This window comes from Carassius carassius, chromosome 23 (assembly GCF_963082965.1).
Source record: "Carassius carassius chromosome 23, fCarCar2.1, whole genome shotgun sequence".
NCBI classification, from domain to species: domain Eukaryota; kingdom Metazoa; phylum Chordata; class Actinopteri; order Cypriniformes; family Cyprinidae; genus Carassius; species Carassius carassius.
Window position 1 is genome coordinate 23868049 of NC_081777.1, and position 17855 is coordinate 23885903.

Here is a 17855-nt window from a genome sequence, read left to right on the forward strand (position 1 = left end):
TAAGAGGTCACCATGTGTTGGTGCTCACCGGCAACACAGCGGTGGTCTCTTATATCAACCACCAAGGGTGTCTGCGCTCACGCCATTTGTGCAAACTAGCGTACCAGATCCTTGTGTGGTCCCAGGGCATACTCCTCTCGCTGACAGCAGTTCACATTCCTGGGCATCTGTATATTGGAGCAGACATCCTGTTGAGGCAGGGGCTGAGGCCTGGGGAATGAGGTGATGAAGCAGATTGGAGAGTGTTTGGCCAGGCTCAGGTGGACCTGTTTGTGACTCAAGAGACATCGCACTGTCCCCTCTGGTTCTCTCTCTGGTTGGTACAGTTATGGAGTTCCTGCAGGCCTTCGCTCCGCAGGGTTGACCCACTTCACCCTATTCGGCTACATGGTGGCCATTCTGGCCTACCGCACCCCTCTCGGTGGCCATTCAGTGGGCAGACACCCTCTGGTTACTCTTCCTCTGCGGTGCACTGAGGCCTCCGGCCATAAGAAGCTTATGCTAAGCAGTGGATCAGGATGCGATCCTAAAGCCTCGAGTCCTCTGATCTCCCCTCTCTTGGGGGTCAAGACTCACTTCTTCTGAAGTTTGGCCATTGGGCACGATGTCCCCGATTACTTGTCAGGCTCCTGGCTCCCTCTCTCGCTTTAGCTGTGCTCTTCCACACAAGGCAGAGATTTGAAAGTCTGGCGGCATGGGCATAGTCGTTCCCAAAGCATCCTCCAATGCAGCTCGAGTTCCCGAAGAGAAACGTCTCAGGTTATGCATGTAACCATGGTTCCCTGAGGGAACGAGATGCTGTGTCTTGGGCCATACTTCCCGCATCCCTGCCGGCACTTGCTTCATTCCTAGAGGCTAAATGGCGGCTTTGCCGTAAATGTTTTTAAGCTTCCTGGTCTCTGATGTCACCTGCCTATGACTATGGATTGCACATGTTGTTCAGATGCGGTCACGCTAAAGGGCGTTCCCAAAGCGTCCTCCGAAGCAGCGTCTCGTTCCCTTGAGGAACCATGGTTACATGCATAACCTGAGACGTTATTAACTCAACCTCGCTGTGTTTTAGCATTCATATCACCATCTATAACAAAACAAACAGATTTCTATGATCTTCAAGTTGGTTTGCAAGGTAAAGTTTTAAATTAGGTACCATTTGATGTAATGCAAATCCATCAGTGGTCTGTTAGGGGTCTGCTCTGGTTCTCCTCACTTCACTGCCAGTGGAGGATGAAGCAGGTTTTCAGGCTGAATCAATCCAACATTGCTATTACTCTGCATTAACATTACATGAATCCACCTGCATGTATCAAAATGCAAAATGGTTTGAACTGGAAAATTTAAAAGCCAGCCACTTGTGTAATTAAATGCCCAAGAAAATGAAATGTGCAGTACAACTATCAGTTTGGCAACATGTTTTTCGGTCTACATTCTGCTGTTTTATAATCCTTTGGTTTAAGAAGGGTTAAATGTTCTATTATAATAAGTGCATTTGTATTTGCATTGGTGGTATTTGTACAACAGATTCCAAGAATGCAATGTGTCATTGTGTATGAATGCATAACATTTTATTGTGTCTTGATTAAAAGTTTCTTTGACAAGAATGTCATTATCCTGTGAAATATTTTTAAAAGATGCTTTAAAAAGATATGTTTAAAGATATGTTCAAAAAGATAATTTTACATTTTTAAATGAAATGTTTATGAAATAAGCTCACCAAAGCTGCATTTATTTATCTCACAAAATACAGTGAGTTGTATATTGTTAAATCTTTTACAAATTGAAATAACTGTTTCGATTTTGAATATATTTTAAAATGTGATGTATCCCTGTGATACAAAGCTGTATTTTCAGCAGCAATTACTCCACTCTTCAGTGTCACTTGATTCTTCAAATATAATTATAATATGCTGATTTTGCTGTTCAAGAAGAGAGTTTTTGTAGCATTTACTGTTTACTGTCTATTTAATGTTACATTTGATCAATTTAATGCATTCTTGCTATATTTATTATAAGTGTTAATTTCATTAAAAAAAAAGACCCCAAACCCTTAAATGGCATAGTATATAAAACCACACACGCATGGTCTCAATGTGTTCACTGCTTTTTAAGTACAAGCAAGAGCTCACAGAATATTGGTTTGAAAATCCCCAGTTGAAACAAGTTGGCGGTAGGCAGAATCGATACGCATCTGGTCATGGAATCGGCTGTAAAGTTATTTTGTATTCCATTAGTGGTCTAAGGTGCTTACCAAGAGCCATCAAAAAGGCTGATACACACAAAGCTTCCAAAACACTTGCATCCTTCTTTCTATTCTTGGATTACTCTATGTAATTTGAGGTCAGGAATAAAAGAATGCCTGGGGCCTATTTTATGCACATAGCTGAAATGTTTTTTCTTCTGTTTCAAAGACAGTCACTCCAACTATGTATCTTCAAATGGAGATAGCTAAAATTGAAATGCCATTTGCAGTATAGCCTCTTAAGAAACCATACTTTGTACTTGACATACAAACCTCAGAAAGTGCAAAACAAAAGGACTTAAAGGCACAGAGTGCATACATTGCTAATGTCTTGTGAGCAAGTGTCACACCCAGGGGCTGGCTATGCTTTAACTAAGCCACACCCCTTCTCAACTTCCACCTCGAGGAGGTCCCCAAACCCGACCCAATGGCCAAACAACACGAGAACAAGTAAGTGATAAAACAATCTTTATTTAAATATTTAAAAATAGCTTGGGGAATAGGGAAAGGGCAATTAAAACTAAACTCTGACTCGGCCCTCCAGATGGGCTATGGCCGGGAAGAGGTCAGGGAGCAAGGGGGCCACGGGGATCCGGGGCGTAGGACTCGGGCCCCGGCCTGAGTCTTAGGTATCCGTAGCGCCCTCCTTCTTCCTCCTCTTCGCTGAATACAGCTCACGGTAAGTACTGGTTCACACAGTTCGTTCTCGAGGTGCTCACTCTCTTTCTCTTCCTCCACAGGCAACGGGCTCTTTCTCTTTCTCCACAGGCAACGGCTGGGACACACAGGCACAGTTAATTCAGCTTGGTTTTGCTCTCACCTCTTCGCTGATTACAGCTCACAGTAAGTACTGGTTCACACAGTTCGTTCCTTGGGTGCTCACTCGCTTTCTCTTTCTCCACAGGCAACGGCTGGGACACACAGGCACAGTTAGTTCAGCTTGGTTCTGCTCTCACCTCTTCGCTGATTACAGCTCACAGTAAGTACTGGTTCACACAGTTCGTTCCTTGGGTGCTCACTCGCTTTCTCTTTCTCCACAGGCAGCGGCGTAAGTACAGGTTTCCTCAGTCTCTCCTCGTGTTACCCACTCTCTCTCCTTTTCTCTCCACAGGTATCAACTTGGGCACAATAGCACAGTTAGTTTGCTTTGAATGGCTCTCACCTCTGGGCTGGACACAGCGTACTGTAAGTACAGGGTTCGCTCTATTCCTCCTCGTGTTATTCACTCTCTCTCTCCTTTTCTCTCCACAGGTATCAACTTGGGCACAATAGCACAGTTAGTTTGCTTTGAATGGCTCTCACCTCTGGGCTGGACACAGCGTACTGTAAGTACAGGGTTCGCTCTATTCCTCCTCGTGTTATTCACTCTCTCTCTCCTTTTCTCTCCACAGGTATCAACTTGGGCACAATAGCACAGTTAGTTTGCTTTGAATGGCTCTCACCTCTGGGCTGGACACAGCGTACTGTAAGTACAGGGTTCGCTCTATTCCTCCTCGTGTTATTCACCTCTCTCTCCTTTTCTCTCCACAGGTATCAACTTGGGCACAATAGCACAGTTAGTTTGCTTTAAATGGCTCTCACCTCTGGGCTGGACACAGCGTACTGTAAGTACAGGGTTCGCTCTATTCCTCCTCGTGTTATTCCCTCTCTCTCCTTTTCTCTCCACAGATATCAACTTGGGCACAATAGCACCGTTAGTTTGCTTTGAATGGCTCTCACCTCTGGGCTGAACACAGCGCACTGTAAGTACAGGTTTCCTCTGTTTCTCCTTGTGTTACTCACTCTCTTTCCTTTCCTCTCCACAGGTATCAACTTGGACACAAAACACAGTTACTCTGCTTTGGATGGCTTTCACCTCTGGGCTGGACACAGCGTACCGTGCTATCTCCGGAGATCTGAAGCACGCTCACAACATATACTGTACTGAACTAGGCTAGGACCAGCAATCTCCTTGTCCTCCCACGCCGAAGTGCGTGAAGGCGGGGGTTTATCTGACAGGACACACGGCAATACACAGCAGCCCACAGCAATATACAACACCACGTCAAAATTATAGGTTTTCACAGCACGAAGACTCACCCACCACACTCAGTGTACGGAAAGGACACCCGTCTTCCTTCACTTCGCTTGGTTCGGATCTGGCGATGGAATATGCGGCCTAGCTAGTGATGTCGTCGTTGTGACTACTTCAATAAGTATTCCTTCGGCTCTCCCACCACACTATATTAGGGGTAGGGCCGCCCTCCTCCTCCTGGAGAGATCTACACAACGCCAGGTCAATATACAGGGCACTTTCGACTGGCTCTTAGTACTCACATCAATGCCACTTCCAATCCCCTTTTTCACGTCGTCTCAGTTCGCCGTATAATCTGTTCACTTCTCAACCTTTAAGGTTCGCGATGTCTTCACAATCATACAATTCCAGCCTGAGGGAGAGAGAGAGTTAGACAGCTACCAGCAGCGTACCAAGACGGGCACAACCCAGTGCTTCACACACACCAAAAAGAGCTTCCCAGACTGGGAAATAACTTGGCCTTAAGTACTGCCTTGTCCAGCGTATCCTCCAATCACCAACCGCTGTCCCTAACTAGGCACAGGTGCATCGAATTCCCTGATTTTCCTTCTTACGGCGCTACCGGAAGTTCCGGTGTTCTGTTTTTCCGGTCCGGGCGGAAACGCTTCCGGGCGGAACCAAACTTCCCGAATTTTGGTTCCGCCCCTAAAGATCGTCACCTTGTGACATCCTCCCCCGGCAATCCGTTCTAGTCCCTAGAACGTCCTCGGACTGTCCACTCCCCATAGCGGGCAGGGGGTCGGCCTCGGTTCTCTCGCTGGGATCGTCTCACTGGTGAATCGGGCTCAGCTTGTTCAGGGGCTGCTTCTGGTTCTCTCGGGGCGATCGGGGGTGGTGCCACCACGGGTCTCCCTGGTACCACAGCCCAACCTTCAATCCAGGGGGCCGCTGGTACAGGTTCCGTGGGGACTTCTTCCACGGCTTCAGGGTAGTTAGGGCATGGGCGAATCATGTTCCGGTGCACCACACGGTCGGGGCCTGACTTCCCTTCTGGCCGGATGGTATAGACCGGCTGCCCCGGCCTCTGCTGCCGGCAGACTACATAAGGGGTGGCCTCCCAACGGTCACTCAGTTTCCCCTTCCCCTGCCGCCGATTATCTCTCACCAACACCCTCTCTCCTGGCAGTAGAGGGGCTTCTCTAGCAGTCCGATCATACAACCGCTTACTTTTCTCTCCTGCCGTCTGTATCCTTTTTGACACCTGCTCGTAGGCGAAATGCAAGCGCTGGTGATGGCGCCCCACCCACTCCGTTACACTTGCTTCCTCTTGGTCGGCTATCACTCCTAGGACCAGGTCAGTAGGCATTCGTATGTGTCTGCCAAACATCAGGTAAGTGGGAGCGTAACCCGTAGTACTATGTATACTGTTGTTATAGGCCTGTAGGAGGTTTGGCAAGGCACTCACCCAATCGTCCTGCCGTTGTTGGTCCAAGGTCCCCAGCAGCCCCAATAGGGTCTGATTGAATCTCTCACAGCCGCCGTTCCCCTGAGGATGATACGAAGTGGTGTGAGTTTTCGTGCAACCGTACAACTGGCATAGTTCTCTAATTACCCTGGACTCAAAGTTGGCTCCTTGATCGGAGTGCAGAAACTCCGGGCATCCGAACGTCTGGAAGACGGCCCGCCATAAAACTGTAGCGGTGGTGGTTGCAGTCTGGTCGAGGGTGGGGATAGCCCAAGCGTACTTTGTGAACAAATCCGTTATTACCAAGATGTTCTGGTAGCGATCTCGTGGTCGGCCCAGTGTCAAGAAGTCCATAGCCATGATATGAAGGGGGGCCTTCGCATGGATGGGTACCATTGGCGCTCGGACCTCCCGTCTGGACTTAAACAATATGCATCTCGGGCAAGCTTGAATTAGGGCGTGCACCGATGCCTCTAGCCCGGGCCAAAAGAAGAATCTCCTAAGCAGGGACACGGTCCTCTCCTGTCCCTGATGCCCCAACTGGTTGTGGTACGCCGAAACTAAAGCCGTTACCTCATCTGCGGGTACCACGATCTGGCGTACTTCCTCGCCCAACTTCGGGTCACTGACCCTTCTGCACAAAACGCCATCTCTCAGCTCCAGCCTGTCCCATTGCCCCAGCAGCCTCCTCCCAGTATCCGTCTGGGCTAACCTCTCCGCTGGCGTCAGCCGTCGGCCCTGTTCCAGCCATTCTCTTACCAGCCGCACATCTTGATCCCTGGCCTGTCTCTCCCTCCACCGACGGGGATCCCATCCCCAGTTCTCAGGCACGGCCTCTTGTCTGCTGCCTGGTGCCTCTACTGCTCCTACCATATAGCCCTCCTCCGGGCTGGCCCCTCCGGGGCTTTCCGCTTCGGGCAGCCTTGAGAGGACGTCCGCGTTCGTGTGTTCACGCCCTGGTCGGTACTGTAGTTGATAGTCAAAGTTGGCCAGTTGGGCCACCCACCGCTGCTCCACGGCTCCCAGCTTCGCCGTCTGTAAGTGTACTAATGGGTTATTGTCTGTAATGATCGTCACCTTGGCACCCCAGAGGTAGTCTTTAAATTTCTCACTTAGGGCCCACTTCAACGCCAGCAGCTCCAATTTGAAAGAACTATAGTTCGCATCGTTCCTCTCGGCTGGGTGGAGGCTCCGGCTGGCGTACGCGATGACCCTCTCAACTCCGTCCTGCCGTTGAGCCAACACCGCTCCCAGCCCGAGATTGCTGGCATCTGTATACAAAAGGAATGGTTTTGTGAAATCTGCGTATGCCAAGATAGGGGCCTGTAGCAGCTCCTGCTTCAATGTCTGGAACGCCGACTCACAATTTGCATCCCAGTCTACGTTGGGCGACCCCCGGCCCCGGTTACGACCTGTGCCAACCAGCAACTGATTAAGGGGTTTAGCAATTTTTGAAAAGTCCTTTATGAAAAGCCTATAGTATCCCACAAATCCTAAAAAGGATCGCACTTGCCTCACTGTCCTCGGGGCCTTCCAGTCCTTCACGGCCGATACCTTTCCAGGATCGACGGACACTCCAGCCGCACTGACCACGTGGCCCAGAAAGTTGACTTCTCTCCGTAGTAAGTGACACTTATTGGGCTGTAGTTTCAATCCGTACTTCTCCATGGCCCGAAAGACTTCCTCGAGGTGCCTCAGGTGTGAATCAAAATCTGGGGAGTAGACAATCACATCATCCAGGTAAACTAATACTGACTCCATTAACTGACCTCCCAAGCACCGCTGCATCAGCCGCTGGAAGGTGGCCGGAGCGTTACAGAGCCCGAAAGGCATCCGGTCCCATTCAAATAGTCCAAACGGGGTTGTAAAGGCAGTCTTCTCCCGATCTGCTTCGGCCACCTGCACCTGCCAGTAGCCACTGGCCAAATCTAGGGTAGAGTACCATGCCGACTGCGTGAGGCTGGCAAGCGAATCTTCGATCCGTGGCAAAGGGAAAGCGTCTTTCTTAGTCACGAGGTTCAGCTTACGGTAGTCCACGCAGAATCTCCAAGCCCCCGTCTTCTTTTGCACCAGCACTATGGGGGCCGCCCACGGGCTGCTGCTTTCCCTAACAACTCCTTGCTTCAGCATGCCTTGCAGGAGTGTACGTACCTCGGTATACAAAGTGGGCGGAATTGGGCGATACCTCTCCCGGCTGGGCCCTGCATCCCCGGTAGGTATATGATGTTGTACCACCTGGGTGCATCCGTAGTCTTCGTCGTGGGTGGCGAACACATGCTGCCATCTCCGAAGGAGGGCCTGTAACTTCTGTGTCTGTGCTTGCTCTAAATCCTCCCCTTGTAACGACTCACCCGCCAGGTGGCTCGGCACACTCCTCTCCATACCACCCCATGGGGTGTCTACTTGTGTCAGGGCCACCTCGATGACAGTGGGGCACACCTGACGAAAACTAATATCCCTCTCTTCCCTTACTTGGTGGGATGTAACCGTTGTCAGACGGGCTAATCGTTGGTGCCGATGTAGTTGCACCGCGTATGGATGTACATTCCGTATCCTCACGGGGACTCTCCCCCGCCGGACCGTCGATAATCCTCGTGCCACTTCCACTTGTGGACAATCCACATGGGGCTCCACCAGCACCCACTCTTCTGGGCCCGCTCTTCGGGGCGGTACTCGCGCCCACACAACAGCCTCACTTTTTGCGGGGACAGACAAAGCAAAACGACACATCACTCTTCCTACCTCTTCCTGTTCCCTGCGGACTTGGCTCATTTGCACCCTTCGACAGTCAGCTACCACACACTCCCACTTGGGCCTCTCTGCAGGTGGTATCTTCGATACGGGCCTAGCCCGAAATAGCTCTTCCCAGCAATCAGCGAGGACATTCATGCCCAACAGGGCTCGATGTGCACCCAGACAATGGTCTTGCACGATAATCACACCTTTCTGGGGGACCATCACTCCGTGAACCTCTAGGTCCGTCAATCGGTAGCCAATATATGGGATGTCGAGGCCGTTTGCGCCCTTCAGAGTAAGCCAGGGGGCCTCCGCCCCTGGTGCCCCTTGTTTCCCAAACACTTCTTCGGATAAACTCTCAGCAAACAACGTCACTTGGGAGCCTGTGTCTACCAGGCATTGAATCTCCTTGCCGCACACTCTCACCTTCGCCACGGGGCTACGCCCAATCATCTGGCTCCTAGAGCCATATCCTCTTCCAGGGTCTTCTCGAGGGGTCCCGGCCACACGACCCACAGTGGCCGGCCGACCTAAAAACCCCCTTCTGACGCCCTGCGGGGCCCACACTGACGACTATAGTGACCTGGTTTGCCACAGCGGTTACAGATGGGTCGCCCTTGCTCGTCCCATTCGAAACGGGGCCGGTTAAAGTGGTTCGGGCGCCTGAACGGCTCTCGGCCTCCCTCTGAGTACACTCGGTCTCGGGGCGCCGGCCGTGGTTCCTCCCGCGCCCGTCCTTGGCGCAATTCTCCTACGAGGGCTTTAGACAGTTCAGACATCTGATCGCGGACATCTTTCAAAAGTTCAGCCTTCAGTGCTTGCTTCCAGTCAGGGCCTCCGGGTTGTGCTGGTGCTACTTCACTGACAACCGCACACACTGGGGAACCACTCACCTCAGTCTCATCACCTTCCAGGGCCAGTGCCTCTTTCTTCAGATCTTCGAACGTAAGACCCGGGTCCCTTCGAAACTGGATACGTAGGCTCTGTCTCACCGGACCCTCCTTCAACCCCAGAAGAAACTGGTCCCGCAATAGAGTCTCCCCATCTCCCAACCCGTGGTCCCGACGGGTCTGTAGTCGGGCGAATTGCTCTCGCAACCTCAGGGCGAAAGCTCTAATCGGTTGGCGGGGGCCCTGCTTACAATTGAAGAACTGGGAGCGAAGGACAGCTACGGGGGTGTGGTCACCATACTGTTCAGTGAGGAACTGGAACACGGTTTGGGCGTTGGCTCTAACGGCTTCGGGGGCGGCATGCACCTCTCGCCGCGCTTCTCCATCCAGGGAGTTTAACACAAATTGAAGCCGCTGGGCTGCACTAAGGCCCTGTAGGTCGGCCAAGTACTCTAGTTGAGCCTTCCATTCAGACAATCGTACCTCGGATTCTGTCCCCCCATATTTTTGAATCCAGGGGCTCCCCATAAAAACGGGCATGGCACGGGGTTGGGCTGAAAGCCCCGCGTTGTCGGTCATTGGACGACCTTGGTTACTCAACTCGAGGTGGAAACCCTGCCGACTACGCCAAATCTGTCACACCCAGGGGCTGGCTATGCTTTAACTAAGCCACACCCCTTCTCAACTTCCACCTCGAGGAGGTCCCCAAACCCGACCCAATGGCCAAACAACACGAGAACAAGTAAGTGATAAAACAATCTTTATTTAAATATTTAAAAATAGCTTGGGGAATAGGGAAAGGGCAATTAAAACTAAACTCTGACTCGGCCCTCCAGATGGGCTATGGCCGGGAAGAGGTCAGGGAGCAAGGGGGCCACGGGGATCCGGGGCGTAGGACTCGGGCCCCGGCCTGAGTCTTAGGTATCCGTAGCGCCCTCCTTCTTCCTCCTCTTCGCTGAATACAGCTCACGGTAAGTACTGGTTCACACAGTTCGTTCTCGAGGTGCTCACTCTCTTTCTCTTCCTCCACAGGCAACGGGCTCTTTCTCTTTCTCCACAGGCAACGGCTGGGACACACAGGCACAGTTAATTCAGCTTGGTTTTGCTCTCACCTCTTCGCTGATTACAGCTCACAGTAAGTACTGGTTCACACAGTTCGTTCCTTGGGTGCTCACTCGCTTTCTCTTTCTCCACAGGCAACGGCTGGGACACACAGGCACAGTTAGTTCAGCTTGGTTCTGCTCTCACCTCTTCGCTGATTACAGCTCACAGTAAGTACTGGTTCACACAGTTCGTTCCTTGGGTGCTCACTCGCTTTCTCTTTCTCCACAGGCAGCGGCGTAAGTACAGGTTTCCTCAGTCTCTCCTCGTGTTACCCACTCTCTCTCCTTTTCTCTCCACAGGTATCAACTTGGGCACAATAGCACAGTTAGTTTGCTTTGAATGGCTCTCACCTCTGGGCTGGACACAGCGTACTGTAAGTACAGGGTTCGCTCTATTCCTCCTCGTGTTATTCACTCTCTCTCTCCTTTTCTCTCCACAGGTATCAACTTGGGCACAATAGCACAGTTAGTTTGCTTTGAATGGCTCTCACCTCTGGGCTGGACACAGCGTACTGTAAGTACAGGGTTCGCTCTATTCCTCCTCGTGTTATTCACTCTCTCTCTCCTTTTCTCTCCACAGGTATCAACTTGGGCACAATAGCACAGTTAGTTTGCTTTGAATGGCTCTCACCTCTGGGCTGGACACAGCGTACTGTAAGTACAGGGTTCGCTCTATTCCTCCTCGTGTTATTCACCTCTCTCTCCTTTTCTCTCCACAGGTATCAACTTGGGCACAATAGCACAGTTAGTTTGCTTTAAATGGCTCTCACCTCTGGGCTGGACACAGCGTACTGTAAGTACAGGGTTCGCTCTATTCCTCCTCGTGTTATTCCCTCTCTCTCCTTTTCTCTCCACAGATATCAACTTGGGCACAATAGCACCGTTAGTTTGCTTTGAATGGCTCTCACCTCTGGGCTGAACACAGCGCACTGTAAGTACAGGTTTCCTCTGTTTCTCCTTGTGTTACTCACTCTCTTTCCTTTCCTCTCCACAGGTATCAACTTGGACACAAAACACAGTTACTCTGCTTTGGATGGCTTTCACCTCTGGGCTGGACACAGCGTACCGTGCTATCTCCGGAGATCTGAAGCACGCTCACAACATATACTGTACTGAACTAGGCTAGGACCAGCAATCTCCTTGTCCTCCCACGCCGAAGTGCGTGAAGGCGGGGGTTTATCTGACAGGACACACGGCAATACACAGCAGCCCACAGCAATATACAACACCACGTCAAAATTATAGGTTTTCACAGCACGAAGACTCACCCACCACACTCAGTGTACGGAAAGGACACCCGTCTTCCTTCACTTCGCTTGGTTCGGATCTGGCGATGGAATATGCGGCCTAGCTAGTGATGTCGTCGTTGTGACTACTTCAATAAGTATTCCTTCGGCTCTCCCACCACACTATATTAGGGGTAGGGCCGCCCTCCTCCTCCTGGAGAGATCTACACAACGCCAGGTCAATATACAGGGCACTTTCGACTGGCTCTTAGTACTCACATCAATGCCACTTCCAATCCCCTTTTTCACGTCGTCTCAGTTCGCCGTATAATCTGTTCACTTCTCAACCTTTAAGGTTCGCGATGTCTTCACAATCATACAATTCCAGCCTGAGGGAGAGAGAGAGTTAGACAGCTACCAGCAGCGTACCAAGACGGGCACAACCCAGTGCTTCACACACACCAAAAAGAGCTTCCCAGACTGGGAAATAACTTGGCCTTAAGTACTGCCTTGTCCAGCGTATCCTCCAATCACCAACCGCTGTCCCTAACTAGGCACAGGTGCATCGAATTCCCTGATTTTCCTTCTTACGGCGCTACCGGAAGTTCCGGTGTTCTGTTTTTCCGGTCCGGGCGGAAACGCTTCCGGGCGGAACCAAACTTCCCGAATTTTGGTTCCGCCCCTAAAGATCGTCACCTTGTGACACAAGGTTGGGATATTAACCTCACAGCGTGTTCTTCAGCTGAAGTCTGTATTATACCTACATCATTGTCAGGTTAATAACTGGGCTTAGAGGCACACAAGTCTGCTGCTTATTTTTAGTGTAACCTTATAGAGAATGCCCTGTCTTATATACAAAAAGAAGTGCTTCTCGATTGCTGCACAGCCAGAAATTGGTGGCAGTTTTTCCTGAATAATAAAGACATGATCATTTTAGTGAGCTGCACTTAATTTTTACTGTAGAGTTTTTACAACATTTTTTGTACTTAAAAAGACTTATCTGATGTGGATTTAGCCAGGAATCGATACTTAAAAACTATAGGTGCATCTCAATAAATTAGAAAATCGTGGAAAAGTTAATTTATTGCAGTACTTCAACTCAAATTGAGAAACTTGTGTATTAAATAAATTCAGTGCACACAGTCTGAAGTAGTTTAAGTCTTTGGTTATTTTAATTGTGATGCTTTTGGCTTTTTTGAATTTGTTGTTATTAGTGGGTTTTTGTTAAATGTGAGCCAAAATCATCACAATTAAAAGAACCAAAGACTTAAACTACTTCAGTCTGTGTGCACTGAATTTATTTAATACAGAGTTTCACAATTTGAGATGAATTACTGAAATAAATGAACTTTTCCACAACATTCTAATTTATTGAGATGGACCTGTATACTTCTATCAGGTTTATGCAAATTCAGCATTCAATCAACACAGCATTCTGAGAAATGCCTGGTCCACAAAACACTTATTAAATATGATAAGCTGTCAGTCATCCAATCTGTCTGTCCATCTGACTTCAAGGCTTTTTAAAATCTTTTAATACTTTTAAAGTTTATCAAGCCTGTAATTTGCATTTGACTTTGTTTTTCTATTAAAACAAACAAATAAATACACTTGTGAATTTCACTGAATGTGTTTCTTCCTTAAATTCAAATTTCATACTTGAATTTCTTCCTTCCTTATATTCAAATTCAAATTTCATCCCTTTGAATTTCAATTTTTTTTTTCAAATTTAGCATATTATTGATACAATCTAATGTAGTATTTTCTCTTTGTTTTCTATCAGATCACACCGGCAGTGTTTCCAACATGAGACTGGTGTTGAAGTACCTGGACAAGATGAGGTGTTTCCGGAAACGTTCCACCATTCCTTTTCTGGTGGCTCTCATTACCTTCCTGCTCTTCATAAACCTCTACATCGAGGATGGCTATGTGCTGGTGAGTTTGTTTACCTGTTAAAATCCAGCAGGTAAATTACAGAGGTCAATTTATTTACAACATCAGTAGAGCAGATAACAAGACAATAGTGGGCTTCACAACAACTTGACTACTGTTGTTGCATGTGATTTAGCATTAATTATCTCTGTGCTGAAAAGTTATTTTGTTTATATGCTTTAATTACCAAATGTTGCGTGTAAGGCTGCCGGTGCTGTGCTGTGCATGTATAATTATCAGAGCTCACGCTGCAGCCTATTTAAAATTTGATGGTGTAGAGGCAGGCCAAATTCAAGAGACACATTTATTATTCATGAGGCCAACTTTATGATCAAAACTTTGTGATCATAACATGTCGCGTATGTTTGTCTGTTGAATTATTCAAAAGTTGTACCCAAGTCACTTTTCTAAATAACCCATATAATTGAAATACAAACATCGTCACAGCCAGGTTTTTTTTTTTTGTTTTTTTTGAGTGCGAATATTTCATGTGTGGTAAAAGACATTAAAGTTTAGCAACGATGCCACCATTTAATACAAGATAATTTATTTAAAAAGTTGAGTGAGTAATATTGTGTGTACAATTAATTATTCAAAGGCCATCATTTACATTTAATGAGATTATACAAGAGTGTGCAAGAATATTGCCACATCCAAAAATAATGACCTGCAGCATTTAGACCTAAATTTTGGAGTCTCTGTCTAACTTTAGGAATGCTGTGAAAAACGTTGACTTCTTTAGACTTGTGACAAACTTTAGAATTGTCTGTCTTGGATGTCATGTGTTTCAGGAGGAAGACAAACGTCAGTTACGAGAAACCTCAATGCATCCACTGAACTCAGAGCGATATGTTCATACCTTTAAAGATATCACCAATTTTTCTGGAATGATCAATGTGACTTATCGTTACCTCGCTGGAACACCTTTACCTCGAAAAAGTAAGATCGCTTTCCTAAATACACATTTGTATTATCAGTACACACATGGTTAAACAAATTCTAAACAAATAAGTAAAATAATATATATATTTATTTGCGCTTTTATTAGCCTTCTTCTGTACGTGTATGTGTAAGGCACACACACACACACACACACACACACACACATATATACCACTATACATACAGAACACAAATAATAAATGCACAATTAAAAATGCTAAATCATGGGCCTCATTTATAAAATGTTGCACGGAAACCATCCTAAATTTGATCTTACAGTCATCTCTCAAATATGCATATTGATTCATAGAATGAACACATGCACAGAAAACACACATACGCCTCTCTTTCAGATATGAAATCTATGAATCGCTAATGATCTTGAACTTGCATGCAACTGAATTGTTTCAGCTTTCTGCTTTGAAAATGACTCCTAATTAATGTCATTAAGATAAAAGATCACCAGTCATCGTCCAAACAGCGGGCTGCAAGAATAGCTTACATTTTCAAAAACCTGCAGTACTCTGACAAGAAAAGTGTTTGTATGTCTGCTCAGACCCTGATGTGACGCTAAGCACTTTTCCATGTCAAAGGCAGTTTTTACAAATGAGCGTTGGCGTGTATTTAAGCTTAGACACACTCTAAGGTCAAATCTGAGCATATGCATGCTTTATATATGAGGCCTCACACATCTAGATCTCTTTAAAAATGCTTTTCTTAAATGTCAAAACAATGTAAAAAGTAAAAAAGTTGAACATCCATAAAATTAGATCACTTTACTTCCTAAGCAAAATTAATAAGCAAATAGCTTGTTCTTGCTTTTAGCTTACATTTAATATGGTCTAGTGAGATTTATGCATAAGTAAGAAAAAATAAATAGTATTCACAGTGTAGACAAGGTGTCAGATCAGTTCAAGGCATACTTTCTCCTACTCCATGATTTTTCATGTTCTTTTGCAGAGTATCTTACAATTGGATTGTCATCTGTGAAAAGAAAACGTGGAAACTACCTGCTGGAAACCATCAAGTCCATTTTTGACCAATCAAGCTATGAGGAGCTCAAAGAGATCGTTGTGGTTGTCCACTTGGCAGACTTTGACCTGGCATGGTGTGAGAGCCTAGTTCAGGAAATCTCAAGGAAGTTCGGCCACCATATCATTGCAGGACGGCTGCTAGTTATCCATGCACCTGAGGAGTACTACCCATCACTGGATGGGCTGAAGAGAAATTACAATGATCCAGAGGATAGAGTACGCTTCCGTTCCAAACAGAATGTAGATTATGCATTCCTGCTCAACTTCTGCACCAACCTGTCAGACTTCTACATGATGTTGGAGGATGATGTGCGCTGTTCTCGAAACTTCCTCACCGCCCTGAAGAAAGTGGTGGCATCTAGGGAGGGATCATATTGGGTGATGCTTGAATTCTCTAAGCTGGGCTACATAGGGAAGATGTACCACTCACGAGACCTTCCTAGACTTGCCCATTTCCTGCTCATGTTCTATCAGGAGATGCCTTGCGATTGGCTTCTTATCCATTTCCGAGGCCTACTGGCCCAGAAGGATGCGATTCGCTTCAAGCCTTCCCTTTTCCAACACATGGGCTACTATTCCTCCTATAAGGGGGCAGAAAATAAACTTAAGGATGATGACTTTGAGGAAGACTCCCTTGATATCCCAGACAACCCACCTGCCAGTTTGTATACAAACATAAATGTATTTGAGAGCTATGATGCTGCCAAAGCTTACAGTAGCGTGGATGAGTACTTTTGGGGCAAGGCTCCATCCACCGGGGACTTTTATGTAATAGTGTTCAACAAGGCAACAAAAATCAGCAAAATCAAGATTATCACGGGAACGGATGATCGGCAGAATGATATTTTGCATCACGGAGCTCTGGAAGTGGGGGAGAAATTAGTAGGAACCAAAAAGGGAAGGCAGTGCTCCACCTATATAACTTTAGGGGAGTTTAAAAATGGAAACATTGAGGTTCATGATGTGGACCACAAGATAGCGTTTGATATTGAGTGTGTTCGCATTGTAGTAACGGCAAGTCAGAAAGAGTGGCTTATCATTAGAAGCATAAGCCTCTGGACTACACAAGGTGCCAATCAATGAGAACTTTTTTTCAACCCTAGCTAAAGGCACAAGTATCTGTTTATTTATTTATCTATTTATTTATTTATTTCTGCAATTTCTAAATTATTTATTCACCTGAGAAATCTTTATTTATTCAAATTTATTCATTTATTCAGACTCATTTAAATGCAGTACAAGATTTTACGCATCTGAGGCATTTCAGCTAATTCTGACATCAACTATTCAGACAATAAATACTTTTTTTAGATATCAAGACATTTAAGGTACATATTTGTATATGTACCCGCTTTTTCCATTATTACTACATAATGTGTACTCCTCAGCAAAACAAAAAAACTAAACAAAAAAAACCTCGTCCTTTTGTTTTGACTGTCCTTTGGCCAAGTTATACACTGCAAAAAAAAAAAAAATCTAAGAATAATAATAATAATTTAAACTTAAATTATTTATAGATTACTTAAATTACATAACTTTTTTTTTTGCCCTTTATATTCAACCCAGGCACATTTATAAGTGAAACACAAAACACACACACACACACACACACTTTTATTAAAAGTTTTTCTTGCTTGATGTAGAGGTCTGGTTAGGCTTGTGCTTAAAAAAAAAAAATATTTGCCAGTGAAGTAAGAAAAATAAACTTACATCAAAAAATTCCTGAAAAACAACTCTTAATATCTTGCATAATTTTGCTTTTAAGTAAATATGTCCTGTTTTTTATGTTTATATATGTTTTAAGAAATTATTTTTTTTTAGCTGTTTTCCATATTTTAACAGACAGACATATACTATTATAGTCATTGAAAAAGTAGCTTGAAGCTAAATTTTAAGCACTTCATTTTGGTTGAGTTATTTAATTATTTAGTTAATTATTTTTTGGTTTGTTTACTCTTTTCTTCTATACCTCTCAATATTTGCTTATCATGCTCTTCTTTCTGCCAACACAGGGTCAATATTGCATATTGCAGTATACAATGTATTGTGGCATGAATCTACTCAGCAACATTTCATACTATCTCGCCACTGAATGATGATAAAAAATGTTATTCAATCAACCTTGGGCCAAAAGGGTCTCCTTAGTGTAGTTCTGTTTTGTTAGTGCATTTCTTCAGAGGCATGGACTGGAACAGTGTGGCTATTCGCCCATCTTCTGAAGTGTTGTGATTGGACAGTGCAGTGACAAATGAGGTAAACCTCCTTCCCCTTTTCAAT

The 17855-nt window shown here is 46.2% G+C and overlaps 1 protein-coding gene across 1 annotated transcript in view; it reads left to right on the forward strand.

Moving 5' to 3' along the window:
- mgat4c (mgat4 family member C) overlaps positions 1-16970 on the forward strand; it is a 135585-nt gene extending 118615 nt beyond the window's left edge. Inside the window, exons 3-5 of the mRNA XM_059507169.1 lie at positions 13454-13605; positions 14394-14541; positions 15505-16970. Of these exons, the coding sequence (XP_059363152.1) occupies positions 13477-13605; positions 14394-14541; positions 15505-16661 (1434 nt within the window). The 5' untranslated portion in view covers positions 13454-13476 and the 3' untranslated portion in view covers positions 16662-16970. The remainder of the gene's footprint in view (positions 1-13453; positions 13606-14393; positions 14542-15504) is intronic.
- Positions 16971-17855: the final 885 nt, after the last annotated feature.